This window comes from Chionomys nivalis, chromosome 13 (genome assembly GCF_950005125.1).
Source record: "Chionomys nivalis chromosome 13, mChiNiv1.1, whole genome shotgun sequence".
Taxonomy (NCBI): Eukaryota; Metazoa; Chordata; class Mammalia; order Rodentia; family Cricetidae; genus Chionomys; species Chionomys nivalis.
The window spans coordinates 73206887-73222186 of NC_080098.1; the positions used below are offsets into that span (position 1 = coordinate 73206887).

A 15300-nucleotide genomic window follows, 5' to 3' on the forward strand; every position below is an offset into this window, starting at 1 on the left:
AAAAAAAAAAAAAAAAATATTAGATTTTTATAAGAAAACAAAGCCAGGCAGTGGTGGCACATGCCTTTAATTCCAGCAGTCGGGAAGCAGACACAGGTGGCTCTCTGTGAGTTTGTTGAGGCCAGCCTGGACTACAAGAGCTAGTCCCAGGACAGCTAGGTCTGTTACACAGAGAAACCCTGCCTCAAAGGGGAAAAAAAAAAAAAAGAAAATACAGTTTCAAAGAGTCATCTTGGTATAGAAAGAAGGCTGGTGCCTCCCTACAGCCAAGTCACTGTTCACACTAACGCTGGACTCACCAGAGCCACTGCACTGTAGCTGCAAACAGTGGGAACCTCTGCCTGTGAGCACAGTCCAATGCTGTCCTAACTCTTCATCAGCCTGAACCATCATCCTATGATTCTAGACTAAATGAAAACAAACTGTTAAACTAGCAGTTTTCCACTCTACTCCAGGTTTTCCCATGACTTTGACATTCTTGTGGAAAATCCTTTAAACACCATAGTTTTGCCAAGCAGTAGTGGCATAGGCCTTTAATCCCATCTATTAGGAGAAATACAGATCTCTGTGAAGTCGAGGCCAGCATGGTCTACAAAGTAAGTTCCAGGACAGTCAGGGTAGTTACATAGAGAAACCCTATCTCAAAAACCCCAAAAGATATGAAAATTAAAAAAATAAAATAAAAAAATAAACATCATAGTTTCTTGGCCTCCTTACAACAAAATCCATTCCTGTGCTCCAACCTGTTAGCCTTTTCAATAAGTGTTCTCACCTGCGTGATAAAGATCCCAAGAATAAGGACACCTGCTGAGTAAATTTGCAAACAAAAAGCAAAGCCCCACAGGGAAGAAGCCAGCTGGGCTACAGCTGGGAACACTGCAGGGAAAGGATGGTCCCAGCACGTAAGACTCACATCATGCTAGCACATGCACCACATGTCAGGCATGAAGCAACAGAACTGAACAGTTTACTAGGATTGGAAGGAACTGTGTAGTGGATGAAGGGGGTCCTGGGGGCTCACAACTAGAGTCTCCAGAGAGCCTTCAGGCTTAGACTGGAGAGGACCACAACTGTTGAGACGTAGGCAGTAAACTGTTGTGGATGTGCTTTTACCAGGGCCAATGTCGTGTCAGATGGAATTGTAAAACTATGATCTTCCTTGGACATTGGGTACAAAATATGTTTCAGTGCTGAGTGAAGACTGCTCTCCTCTGAGATGCTGGGACATCTAAGTGGAGAGTGCAGGCAGCACTACCAGACACTCTGGGGTTTCAGACAGGATAAAATGAGGGATGTATACACACACACACACACACACACACACACACACAGGCTTTCCCTGCTCACTGACTGTTGTGAAGGGAACAACTTAGCTTCCCACACTCTTCCATTGCAGCGTGCGGTCTCCTGAAAGCAGTGCAGCTATGAACTGCGCCTCTGAAGCAAAGTCAAAATACATATTTTCTCCATAATCTGTTTCTCGGGCATCTGATCGGGGATCAAATCTAAGAAGGTACACTGGAAATCAATTTCCTCCAGTCATTCGGTTTCCTACTTCCTTAAGTCAGGCTGAGAAAGGCCATTTTTTACAGAAAACCATTAGCTCTCAAAAACTGGAATATTCTTCATATCAAAAATCAAAACATTCTTAGTATCTATTTTTAAAGAACTGAAAAAGTATTCCAAAAACAAGAAGGGATTCCAGCTTACCTTGACTTTGGGCCAGATGCAGAATCTTGGATGTGACATATCTGACATTATCCGACTCTGTGGGGTCCGTATTGATCTTCTCCAGCTGAGCCAAGAGCCCGACAACCCGAGAACTATTGGTAATGCTACAAAGAACACGGCTCTCCATTAGTGTGGGTTCTGTGCCAGCTGCAAAGAGAATGTTTCTCAGAGAGGCCACTGTTTAAACATTAACCACTCCATGCCACAGACCTTCACTGCCTCTATACCACTGCTAACTTTTGACTGGAAAACACACTCTGTTTCAGAAAATCACAAACAACAAACATGCATTCACCCATCCAGGAATCTCCTATCGCACCTGCCAAGTTTTCTACTTTCCAAGGCTTTGCACTTCCTCCGCTCTTCTCAAAACTGAAACCCTATTCTCCTGCCCTACTCCATTCCCTACTCCATGCTTTTTACAGAACTGTTATCTGTAAACCCACAACTTGGAAGGCTGAGGCAAAAGAGCTACCTCAAGTTCCAGGACACACTGGGTATAGAGTAAGACATCATCTTAAAAAAAATAAAATAAAATAAAAAATCTACCTCTCACACACGAGCCAAATAAGTGTATGCACGAATTACACAGCTTTTCAGGTGGTGGGAAGTGATCTGGAGGGAGGGTGGAGGATTCACGTGTGCGAGGTGGGACAGTCTCCACGCTCACCTCGCTGGAAAGCCATACCCAACAGTAAGACGTGACCCACATAGACTGCAGCAGACAGGGTCACAGCCACCAAAGCTCCAAGACAAGAACATGCCTGCTGGGACAGAGATGGCCAAGTGGCTGTAATAGCTACTACAGCCAGCAAAAAGAACAGCAGTCAGGGTTGAGCATGGACACCGGAGCCAGCACAGGGCCACTCACCACTCAGAGCCAGCAAGTTCTCTGACAGCTTGGGCTTTCCAGTTCTTTAACTTGGCTTGGGTTTTTGGCAGAAAAGCAATATATTCTCTTTCCTAAAACCTCTTTTTGGAGAACCAACTCCACAGTGGTTCACTGACCTCACACACCATAGCGCGTGTGCACTCCCACACATGTTACACACACAGTAACAACACAAATTGTCACACTCCCTTTGGCTGGTGTGTTTGATTGTGTCTGAACTGAATGACCATCTGTGAATGAGAACATCCCCACATGCCCAAATGTTTGAACACTTTGTTCCCGTAGGAGGAACTCTTTGGGAGAGATTAGGGACCGTGGCCCTGTTGGAGGATGTGTGACACTGTGGGCAGGCTTTGAGGTTTCAAAAGACTTGGACCATTCCTAGTGTGCTCTTGGCCTCCTGGTTGGGGTTCAAAATATAAGCACTCAGCTGCTGTTCTGACTACCTGAACCTGCTACCTCTACTCTGCCATCATAGGCCCTATGAAATTATAAGCTCAAAAAAACAAAAAACAAAAAACCCTCTTCTGTAAGCTGCCTTCCTCATAGTGTCTATCACAGCAACAGAAACCCTAAGCGACGATCTGCCAGGGCTACACAAATGACTCTGTCTCAGAAACAGAAAGAGAGGAGGACGAGGTGGATGAGGAGGAGGGGATGGTGGTGCTAACAATGATGATAACGATGCTATCTAACTTCCTTTACTAGATCACATCCGCCAGCACACACACTAGCTAGGATCTCAAATCAGCTGTCCCCATCTCTTCTCTCCCTTTCCTCACACGTGGTGCCTTTTAAACCCCTCGTCTGCCTTCTGGAGATCAGAAATGCCTTTCGCTTCTTTTCACTACTTCCTCAACAAGTCACACACCCATTAGTGGGTTTAAAGAAAATATACCTGAATGTGTCGTGATGGTTAGTTTTAAATGTCCACTTACCACAACCTATAGCTGCCCAGAAAGAGTTGTAATACAAAACTGTCTAGATCAGGCTGGCCTGTGGCCATGCATGTGGGGTCTGTCAAATGATGACACCACAGAGCTCCCACTGCTGCGACTCCCCTGACACTATGGATTGTAACGCTGAACTCTAAGCTAAGATGAACGTTTCTTGTACGTTGTTTTCTGTAAGAATATTTCATCACAGTGACAGCAATGAAACTGGGCTAGTGCCCAAAGGAAGAGAACTCAAATATCTATGATTAGCCCTGTGACTGCCACACGACATATGACCATGTTATCTAAGTCCTAGCCAAATGAGATGGAAGCACACATGAGACAGCAATTTATCTATATCTGCTCCCATTTCTACTGGTTATATGATGTTAAGAACTACAGAAAATGCTCAGAGACAGACAGAAGCAATACACCAGGAAAAGCAGAGTCACTCTGTTGCCCTTGCACAACCCTTAAGCATGGCAGTAGTACATTTGAACCTATGCTCCACTGCATTCTGGGCCTCTCCACCAGCTCAGCCTACAGCTCGTCTCACACAATGCTTCATCAGTTGTACTGTGCTCTTCTCTAAGTTCAATGTCTGTTGTTTATGTGTACATTTTAAATTTGTTGAGGAGATATTTATTAACTGTGGAGGCTAGAGGGGAACTTGAAGGAATTGGTTCTATCCTTTTACTGTGTGAGTCCCCAGGTTCAAACTTAGGGTGTCAAACCTTAGTGCCAACTGCCTTTACCTCCTGACCCATCTCATCAGCCTAGTACTTATATATAACTATATCAAGTACCAGAGCAGTAAAACGGCACAAAATAATGTAAAACCTTCAACAGACACAAAACCCAGATAGTCAGATTATAAACAGATAATCTCTCCACTATGACACTTGTAAACAAATGTAAGCCTGGAAGAATGATCTACATAGTCTACACACTACCCTACCATTTGTCTCTCTTTATCCATAGGTCAACCAGGCTTAACATTAACTCCTTTGCGAGAACTGTGTTCCCTATTTTCAAAGGCAAGTGTCTAATGCTTTCCTCCCCACACTCAAGACATTCTGCAATTTCAATTTCCATTTCCTCCCCACACCCAGACTCTACCTGCCCCACCCCCCACCTGCTGTCAGGCCAGAGCCAGGAAGAGTCCAGAATCTTCAGGGATTGATGTATTTAATCAAACTGCTTCCCAATCACCTGCAGCTGATGAGCAAACAAGAGGAGACCTTCTGATCATTTGGTATGTGCTTTTGGCCTCCATCCGACTCTCTGAAGTTTGCCACCAACAGCACTTCCTCGATCACCTAGCCCTCAGAGCTAGAGGCAGCACAACCTGCCATGAACAGCACCAAGCAGCAGAGCCCTCCACATTCCACACAAGGCAAGCACCCACAACAGTCGGATTCCTGGAAAGCTGTCCCATCTGCCTTGTTGCAATGCCCTGCTCTCAGCCCACTGCACACCCTATGGTGGCAATCCATCCAGCCTGTTGCCTCACAGCCTCTCAATGCCACCTGTGCTCCTCAAGAGGCACCCCCTCCAGTCAAAAGAGTGCACAGGAGAGAGGGTTTAGCTAAATGAAGATGCCAACCACAAATGGTTAGACAGGGTGCACATATTTCCTAAAACTGTCCTTGGCATTGCATTCTCTCCCCCATTCTTTATTTTTTGACAGTTTCATGCATGTGTATAATAAATTCTAGTCGTTTTCACAACCCTCCCATTCCTCTCTCATCCTCTTCCCTTTCCTGAGAAATCCTTCTTCCTCAAAAAGTCCAGCCTCCTGCCTTCATGTCTTCTGGGTGTGGCCAACCAAGTTTAATTAGAACTGTCTCCTCGCAAGAGCTCGGGCAGGAGACTGTTTACTAGAGCATGGGCAACTTCTGAGTGGCTAGATCCCTGAAGAAGCTTTTACCCTCCTTCAGTCACCATCAGCTGCCAATAGCTCCTCAGGGAGAGGGAGGTAACATGTTGAGAGCCAGTCCTAGGCAGGCCTGGGAAGCTAACAATAGCTGTGCTGAGTTTGTGAGAACAGCAGCTATTGTCCTTGGTTCACTGTGGCCGTGAGTGCCACACTGTTGGGTGGCCACCTTCTGAGCAAGAAGGTGGTCAGAAAGATGCTCAAAATGCAAAGATAAAAGCACCTACTGTGTGATGGGTATTTTAAGCACAAATGAACTACTTAAGTTTGTGCTTTTTAAAAAAATCATAATGGAACATGGCATGGTCTTCCAGGTTTTATTAATTTCAGTTGCATGTGGTATACCAAGACTGAAGCATCCAAGCCTTATTTCTTTAAAGAGCCTCTTCACCACTAGGCATGAGGCTCAGTTGATATGTGACCTAGACTCAATGCCCAGCCCCACAGGTCAGCTGTGATGGTCACAACTGTCACTCCAGATGCACCTGCGAAGGGGAAGCATGAGGGACAGAAGTACAAGGCCACCCTTGGCCACACACTAAGTCTAAGGCTATGAATACCTAAGGCTCTGTTTAAAAACAACGACAACAAATTAGAAAGATATTTTGTCTATAAATGTTCATAATTAGTGCCTCAGTCCCTCACTGTATAATCTAGATAAATATATCTATTTTCTAGTAAATATCCTCAAATTTATAAACAAAATAATCTCACAGTTTTTAATGAAGAGTAAGCACAGAAACCTGACAAGTATAAAGAGACTATCCAAGGAGCACTCGAGAAGTGCAGGATGTAAGTGATCTGAACAAATAAATGAAAAAAGTAGGGGAGGGTTTAAATTACAGAAGGGAAGGGCAGTCAACCCAGGACAAGAGGGCAGGATGAGGGGGAAAGGACAGTAATGATGTCTGAAAAAGTCATAAAGAATTGTATTATTATATACTTATCTAAAATTACATATAAGCCTATGTTTGTACAGATACACAGTTTAAAATTTTCCCACCTGGGTTGACAACACTCCTCCACAAGAAACATAAACCATCTAACAAAAATTCCCATACTGGGCATGAGAAGCCCCCTTTTTGGGTTGTTAGTCAAGGAGGTTCAAGTAGACTACATGCTACTGCTATTGCCTTGGCTGCCTCCCAGAGACAGAAGATAAGTCCCTTTTGCTGGAGACACACTGCACTTCAGACACAGCCCAGAGGACTCGCTCTTATGGTACCAAGAAAGTCCCACACAAGCTAGGAAGGGAAAAAAGCAGCCAATAGTCCTGCCCAGTTATGATGCCTAGAAATCACAACAGCAACCAGTATGGCACAACCGCCCCAAGTGTGGAATGTGGCATCTCTTGGTGGTAACTAGCAGCTCTCTAATTGGACGTAAGGCACTTTCAACACAAGGGAAACCCAGCCAATACTCGGAGTTAGTGAGGTAATGGATCTTGGATCTAGTAATTCCTAACCACATTCTAAATACTCATCCTTATACCCACAGATAAGTGTCACTCTTATCCCTCATCAAAACAAACAAACAAACAAACAACCTTCACTTTGCAACAGATGAAGACCATTAATGAAAGTCACATCTGAACACAAAGCAGAGAACAAGTGGTGCCAGCCCCAGCTGATGCATCGACAACACAATTCTGGTACCAGAGGCTCAGAGAACACTGTGGAATAGGAGTTGAAAAGACTCCAGCAGAACAGCAAGTGTACTGTGAGGTTATGACTTCTATAAATGACAGAAAAGCTACCTACCACTCATGAGGGCTCATCAACATGGCTGCCTAAAGAAGACCTGAGCTTGGACAATACCAACAGACATGCAACATGGTGGGGGACTCTCTTGGGGCTCCAACCCTAGACAAAGAACTATGGGCAACTAAGGATGGCTGAGAGTGGAAGAAACAGCCTTCCCCTGGAAGAACCCCCTCAAATGGTTATCTAATCCCAAGTGGTCAATCCTGAAAGCATACACACACACACACATACATACATACATACACGCAAGCATGCAACACTGTATAGACTAAGCAGGCTATTTACACATTTTGGGATATATGTCAACAATTAAAGAAAAAGAGGCTATGAATTTGAGAGAGAATATGATAGGGTTACATGGAAGGCGGTGGAGAACCGAATGAAAAGAAGAAAAATTATGTAATTAAACTATATTTTAATTTCAAAATAAAATATATTTTAAAATAATAGAATAAAAATAATATTTCCTTGAAGGAAAAGTAGACTAAAAGTAAAACAATAGGGGCTGAGAGATAGCTCAGGGTTAAAGAATTCTGGCTGCCTTTCCAGGGGACCTGGGTTCAATTCCAAGAATCCAAAGAACAGTTTTTGACTGTCTTTAACTCCAGTTCAAAAAATCCAATGCCCTCTTCACACCTTGGAGGGCACCAAGCACACAGTACAGAGACAGACATGCAGACATTCCTATATACACATAAAACAAAACTTTTAAAATAAAGATTGTGGATATATATGTTAATTCTAATTGTTTTTAAAAGCTAGAGTGGTTATATTAACATCAGAAAAATAGACTTAAGAGAGAAAGGAGAGGAGAGGAGGCAATGAGGAACAAAGGACATTTTGTAATGATCAATCATTGATAACGTCTTAAAAGATATAATACTTTCAAAATTTATAAAGCAAAATTTACAGAACATAAAAGCAAATTTATGGAGATTCCAATATCAACAGACAGAAATGAGAGAGCGATGAAGTATCTGAATATAGTACACATCAGTGTAACTGGCTATTCCCAGTGCCTCCAGCAGCAGGATGCACATTCACATGCAACACGGATGGAGCACACTCCACGGGGAAGCGTACATAGTGTCAACGCGGATGGAGCACGCTCCACGGGGAAGCGTACATAGTGTCAACACGGATGGAGCACACTCCACAGGGAAGTGTACACAGTGTCAACACGGATGGAGCGTGGACAGCTACACAGTGTCAAAAAAAACTCCATCAGACAGTGCATCTTCTCATCCACAAATAAACTAAAATAGTATCAGTTAAAACCCCTGAAAATTCCTCACATACTTAGAAATTAACACTTTAAAACACAGATTAAAGGAAATTTTAAAACAGAATTAAAAGTAATCATGAGGGAGCTAGAGAGATGCCTCAGTGGTTAGAAGCACTGGCTGCTTATTGGCTGCTCTTCCAGAGTCATGATAAGTTCAGTTCCCAGCACCAAGGTGGCAGCTCACAGCCACCTGTAACTGTAGTACCTGATGGCTTCTTTTGGTATGCAGACTATATGCAGACAAAACACCCATATACATAAATGCATACATAAAAATCAGTCTTTTTAAAAAGTAATCTTGAACTAAATAAAAACAAAACATTAGAATTAATCAGATATGCAATGCCATGACAAAGAAGAAAATTAATTAATTGATTAATTAATAGCCCAATCAGAAAAGAAATATATTGTCAGACAGTGGTAGCACATGACTTTAATTCCAGCACTTGGGAGGCAGTGGATCTCTGTTGAGTTCAGAGGTCAACCTGGTCTACAGAGGGAGTTCCAAGACAGTCATGGCTACACAGAGAAACCCTGTTTCAAAAAAAAAGAAAGGGAGGGAGGGAGGGAGGGAGGGAGGGAGGGAGGGAGGGAGGGAGGGAGGGAGGGAGGGAGGGAGGGAGGGAGGGAGGGAAAGAAACATCTCAAGTCACTTAGCTTATGACATATATTTTTTAACTTGGGCAGGAAGGCAAACTACTCTAAATGGGGCTGGAGAGAGAAGGCTCAGTGGTTAAGATCACTGGCTGTTCTTCCAGGGACCAGGTTCAATTCCCAGCATCCACATGGCAGCTCATGACTGTCTGTAACTCCAGTTCCAGGGGATCTGACACCCTCACACAGACATACATGCACATAAGCACCAATGCACATAAAAGAAAAATAAATAATTAAAAAAAAACTACTCTGAGTTAGCAAAGCAGAAAACAGTAACACAAAAGACACAAAGTTCCCCAAAATCACTGAAACCAGAAGGTTGGGTTTTTTTTGAAAAAATCAATAAAAATAAACTTCCAGCCAAACTGTTCAAGAAGAAAGAGGGAGAGAGAGTACACAAATTATCAAAAAGAACAGGAAACCTCCCCAGCTTTTATAGAAATTAAAACAGAATTACTTTGAACAATTTTATAGAAGAAATGAACCTGCCTCAAACAAGAAAAACGTGCCAGAAAAAAGTATGTCCTCTAACCTGGGCACTGTGGCATATGCATGCCTACACTCACCACACACAAACATGCACACAGTACTATGTACATGCTAGTCCCAAGTGCTAAGGAGACTCACATCATGACCATAAAATAAATCATAAAATAGGAAAAAAGCATCCACAATGCGTCTGGAGATAGGGGAAATATAAAAACACAATTTCCTGTGGAAACTGATGTGGTTTTGATATAATTCAAATAAAAAATAATTCAAAACAACTTCTGAGACTGTTTTTTCCCTGATTCAGATCTTTGGCGGATACATTTTTGAATTCTCAATTTCATTATCTGTATAGATAGTCTTAGAACTTCTAGAACCTCACAGAAATCCAAATTGACTTTCTTATGTAAGCCACACACACTTCGGGTCATCTCTAGATAGATCCCTTACAATATCTAATACGGTGGAAATCATAAGGCTATGGTTAGGAAACAATGACAAGAAAAGATCTGCACATGCTCAGTGCAGACACCAAGTGTATTTCCAGGTCTTTGTGATGCACAGTTCATTGACCGCAGTCCCATGAGTGCAGCTGCTGGCCCTGAGTCCACCCCACTGCACTCAGCGGTCACTCACCGAGCAGTATGAAAAGTGCCGCGGTTTGAACAGGTAACACTTCCATAGCTTACAATTTAGATGGTTGGTCTCTAGAGATGCTGCTGCTTTAGAATATTCTGGAAACAGGAAATAGGGACCAGCTAGAAGAAGTTTCTGGGTAAGTTTTCGCGGGTGTGTTACCTGCTTCACTACTCTATATGCTCAAACCACCACGATAGTCTTCCCAAGGGGGAAGTGACATGGACTTCATGCTCTCAAACTATGAGCTAATACAAATATTTCTCTCTGAGTTGTCTGTCATGTGTTGTGACCACAGAAATGCAAGAACTACTGCAATAATATTAATAGAAATTATAAACTGTTTTAATACAGTAAAAATGTATAATAGCTGACTAGTCTAAAACAAAAACAATAAATACATAGTACAATTCATTTTAGAAAGCAAAAACAAACTGACAAGAGGAGTCTGAGCTTTACAAGCTGTGTATAGCAGTGTCCTATAAATCAGACAACTTAACTAACTAGTAGGAAAACAGGATAGTTATTTGATCTGCTCAGAAAAGTGAGGCTTAGGGCCAGAGAGATGGCTCAGCAGGTAAGGGCACTTGTCACACAAGCCTAGTGACCTGAGTTCAATCTCCAGACTCCCAAAAGGTGTTCTCTGATTTCCACAAGCACAATATGGCATACATGCCCCCCACATTTATGCATTTGCACATGAAGGGAGGGAAGAAGAAAGGAGTGATGGGGAAAAGACAGGAGGGAGGGAGGTATGTTTTAATATAAAAACAGATCCTAACTAACTTCCTGTAGAAACTATACAGTTAATGAAATAATGCAATTTATTACGGTATGATTATGTTAAATAACCAGAAAACCGAACTATTTAAGAAATAAACATTATCTAATAAGTTGTACACTTTCCATTTCATAACATAGTATCTACAAAAGCAAAACCATACACAGGAACACATGAGCTACAGTACTGCCCTCAGAGAAAGCCTTGATTATCAACAGTGTTAACAAGACATCATTTATTTTCTCACCGAGGTATTACTTAGCCATTGACACCACAGAACATTAACATCAAGATAATTTTACAGAGAAAACGGACATAACAGAGTTAATCTGTTTCAAGGCTGTATAGCCAATCTAATCAGTAAGGTTTGTCTGACTTAAACTCAGGATATTTAAACTTTCCTGTAAAGGGTCAGGAAGCATCTATTTTAGGGTTATGGGCCATGTAGCTACAAAAAATTAACGGGTAGGCTGTGTAGCAATAAAATGTCAACAATGTGCACTGAGTCTCTGAGTTTCTTATTATTTCACATGTCAAAATGTACTATACTTTAAACTATTTTAAAATGTAAACCACTCTGAGTTCATTAGACATGCTGGAAGTGAGCCAGGCTTAGCCTTTAACTGAAAGTATTAGTGAAATATGCACAACATGCCACTACACAACACGCATATTTAATCAGTCCCAATAACTGTACTGCACATTATTTGCACACCACACATCTACCAATATCCACACATATCAAGGCTGCAGTACCTTTTCTCTCCTACCACTTTTAGCTTGCTCATCTTGAGTTACTTCGTTCCAGCATTGCAGATAACCTGAAAGAAAAATGTTAATACTATCAGGCGCCTAACACAATTCTGTTTCCTGGGCATTAGGGTTATAAAGGCCGTATAACTGGGAGATTGGAACACTGGAACACAAGGAAGTCAGTCTATGGAGGCCATCACTGCAGCTGCCATACAGAACTACTAAGATTCCTAAAAGCAGCAAGGAAAACGTCATCAAAATTCTAGAGCTACAGAAATGCAGAAAGCAAATGTAACATTTATGTGGTAGTTTGAATGAAAATGTCCCCCACAAGCTCACACATGCTGAACACTTGGCCCCCAGTTGTAGTGCTGCTTGAGGAGGCTGTGGATCCTTTAGGAGGTGCAGCCTTGCTGCAGGGATTATGCAGGGGAGGGGAATTGTTATTACCTTGTCCTACTTCCTGTTCCTTGGTCCCTCTACCTTTCCTCCTCTTCAAACTGCCCCCACCCCAGGCCTGCATGCCATGCCTTTGCCACCACGGTTAAAGACTCTGGTCCTCTTGAACCCTCCGGAACTGTAAGCCAACATAAACTTCCTTCATGAAGCTGTTTTTGAGCACGGCAATTTATTGCTTCAGCTGAAAAGTAGCTCATACAGTCATGTATTTCTACTTCTGAGACGGTGTGCACGCATCTTCAATACTCAGACCAGTCACAGCATCCCATGGTCAGAGCAGTCACCAAACTGTTAATATGTGACAATTTCTATACAGAAACATTTCTAAGAACGAGTTGTTTAAATTGACACCACCACTTTAGCCATGTTCTCATCTTTAGTCCGCACTATGGAATTTAAACAACCTTCCATCTTGACTTGCAGCTTTTATGATTTTCAGATGTACTTTAAAACAAGTCACAAAAAATATCCTAGATATCTTTTAATTTTATATATCACTGCTTAATGAGACACAATTTTGTTGATTCACTAGAAAACAATGGCTATGAATCTAAGAAGCTAATCACATCTATACATATTTAATAATGCTATATTTTGAAGAAAATGTGCAAAAAGAAAGATTTTAAGGTTTCATTCAAAAGATACAAATACAAGTCTTTTCAATAAAATATAAAATGTTTCCTTTGTTAAATACATCAAAAATATATGTATTTAAGATTTTAAAAACATGTGGACCATTTTTGAAGTCACTGAGAAACTAAAATTGCATTTTTTTTCCCTTTAGTTATTTCTCTTGGTAGTTAGCTACATGAAGCCAAAGTAACTTTCTCCAGTTTCCAGGATAAATAAGACAGGACACGCCCAAAGGCAACAGAAAGCCTCATAAGAGCTTTTCAAGCCCTGTTGCTGCCTGCATAAGCAGGGGCTGTCCTTTCCAGTTTAGAGCTCGGTCCCAGCAATAAGAGATGGAAGCAGGGAGACTGGGGTTCAAAACCACTGTGACATAAAGCGGACACCAGACCCAGCCTCAAAGAGAAACCACCCAGGGCTGGAGGGCAGGTTGCAGAAACTGGCCTAGAGTGCACAAGGCAGTTAGCCAGGTGAGCCTGCAATCCCAGCACTCTCTAAACAAGTAAGCTTTGTGTTTTCAGTTTTCCTGAGATGAAGTTCCCACTAAGCAGGCCTGGAGCTCCAACCTCCCGGCTCACCCAAAAGCTGGGATTCAAGTGTGCATCCCACACCTCACTCTTACTGTGAACCTGGGTTTGGCGGTCTTCATAAAGCGGGGCAGGAGACTGTGACAACTGTAGATGCTATCTCTCAAGGAAACTGTCTTTATTTTCTGGACACGACAGGGCAGTTGCGCAGGTGAACTCGAAACCACTGTGACAGCGTGCACAAGACTACATGAGCTCCAGTCAGAAAACACTGCAGCACAGACGGGGAAGCGGTCAGAAAGTCCACCACTAGCCATGACCATCCAATGGCAGCTGATGGCCGCTGGAAGAGGGAGAGTAGCCTGTCTTTAATGCTGTGACCCTCATAGGTCAATCACACGCCTGGGTAGCTGATCAACCAAACTGAACTCAGTGGGGATGGGGTGGGGCGGGGCAGGGGGGAGTAATGAAGAAATTTCCAATTTTCAAAATTGGACTGGGAGAGCGGAGAGGGTGGTTACAGGAAGAGCTGGGAGAGGCTATGTTCAAAATATGTAGTATGAAATTCTAAAAAACAAATATTATTCAAGCCAGGCCATGCTGACACATGTCTTTAACCCCAGCATTAGGGAGGCAGAAGCAGATGGACCTCTGTGAGTTCAAGGCCAGCCTGGTCTACAAACTGAGTTCTAGGATAGCCAAGGCTACACAGTGAAACCCTGTTTTGTTAAAGGAAGGAAGGAAGGAAGGAAGGAAGGAAGGAAGGAAGGAAGGAAGGAAGGAAGGAAGGAAGGAAGGAAGGAAGGAAGGAAGAAAAGAAATTGTAAAAGTATTACTCAAAAAATATTCAAGTTGACAGTTTACATTAAAAAACTTCAGGCATGTCTCTACTCTCCTTATTGGGCTGTAAAACAAAGTCATGTTTACTCCCACAATGACAAAAAAAAAAAAATAATAACTAGGAGGAGAAAGACTGGGTAATCTGCCCAGAAGAGCCCAGGGAACTGGGGACCAGTGACCCCACAATGTCAATGCCAACCAAAACTAACTGCACACAACTACCTGTTTCTCAGAACTTCATGCCCACCACTGTGGAAAATGCTTAATTGACCAGGTATCCAACCCAGGCAACCTTCACCGAAGACACTGATACCTCAACCAGTTCTGCTTTTAGGGACTTAAAAGTCCCAGGCAAAAAGACCGAATCTCAGCCTATGCTCCTGTGTATTTCTTACACTGATTTTCTTTAATTTTATTTTTATTTCACGTCCCAATCATAGGCAGTTTCCCCTCCCTCTTCTCCTTCCCTCTCCCCCCACCTTCCCTCTGTCGCACACACCCCATCTACTCCTCCATTTCTATCAGAAAATGGCAGCCCCCCCATGGTTAGAGACAAAACAGGGCTTTATAGCAAAGCTGTGCATCTTCCTCTACTGATGCTAACCCTGAGGCCACAGGACTTGAGGGTAAGTAAAGGGAAGGCCTAATCCCAAGTCTGTCCTCCTTACAGGGGTGCTACAAAGAGATGCACAGTCCCCAGCACAGCAGACATAGCCAGAGCTGTATCATCAGCGCAAAGAGAGCATGGAACCCAGAATATACACTAAGCACCGACTCTAGGGACAGGACTGAGGTGTGCCCTACCTGCCCCTTTCTCTTCACCCCCATAAAATCGTGACAATTTCTGTCTCAGGAAAACAACTTCCATGCTATTGTCTGCACTCCCACTCCTGCCCAAGTCCTCTGCCCCAAAGCACTGCCATTTAAACAGTCAGCAAGCCCTCTCCTTGCTCTCCAACACACTCCGTCCACGCTTCCTCTTCCAC

General features: G+C 42.8%; 1 protein-coding gene across 6 annotated transcripts in view; it reads right to left on the minus strand.

The window, feature by feature from the left end:
* The window catches only part of Agtpbp1 (ATP/GTP binding carboxypeptidase 1), a 126574-nt gene that overhangs the window by 91888 nt on the left and 19386 nt on the right, over nt 1-15300 (minus strand). For 3 of the 6 annotated variants that reach the window (XM_057787283.1, XM_057787284.1, XM_057787282.1), the window contains exons 2-3: nt 11862-11926; nt 1711-1835 (exon numbers count right to left, since the gene is read on the minus strand). In XM_057787283.1, coding sequence (XP_057643266.1) covers nt 1711-1835; nt 11862-11893 — 157 coding nt within the window. In that variant the 5' untranslated portion in view covers nt 11894-11926. Of the gene's footprint in view, nt 1-1710; nt 1879-11861; nt 11927-15300 lie in introns of all 6 variants that reach the window. The other 3 variants (XM_057787280.1, XM_057787281.1, XM_057787285.1) reach the window with 2 other exon arrangements.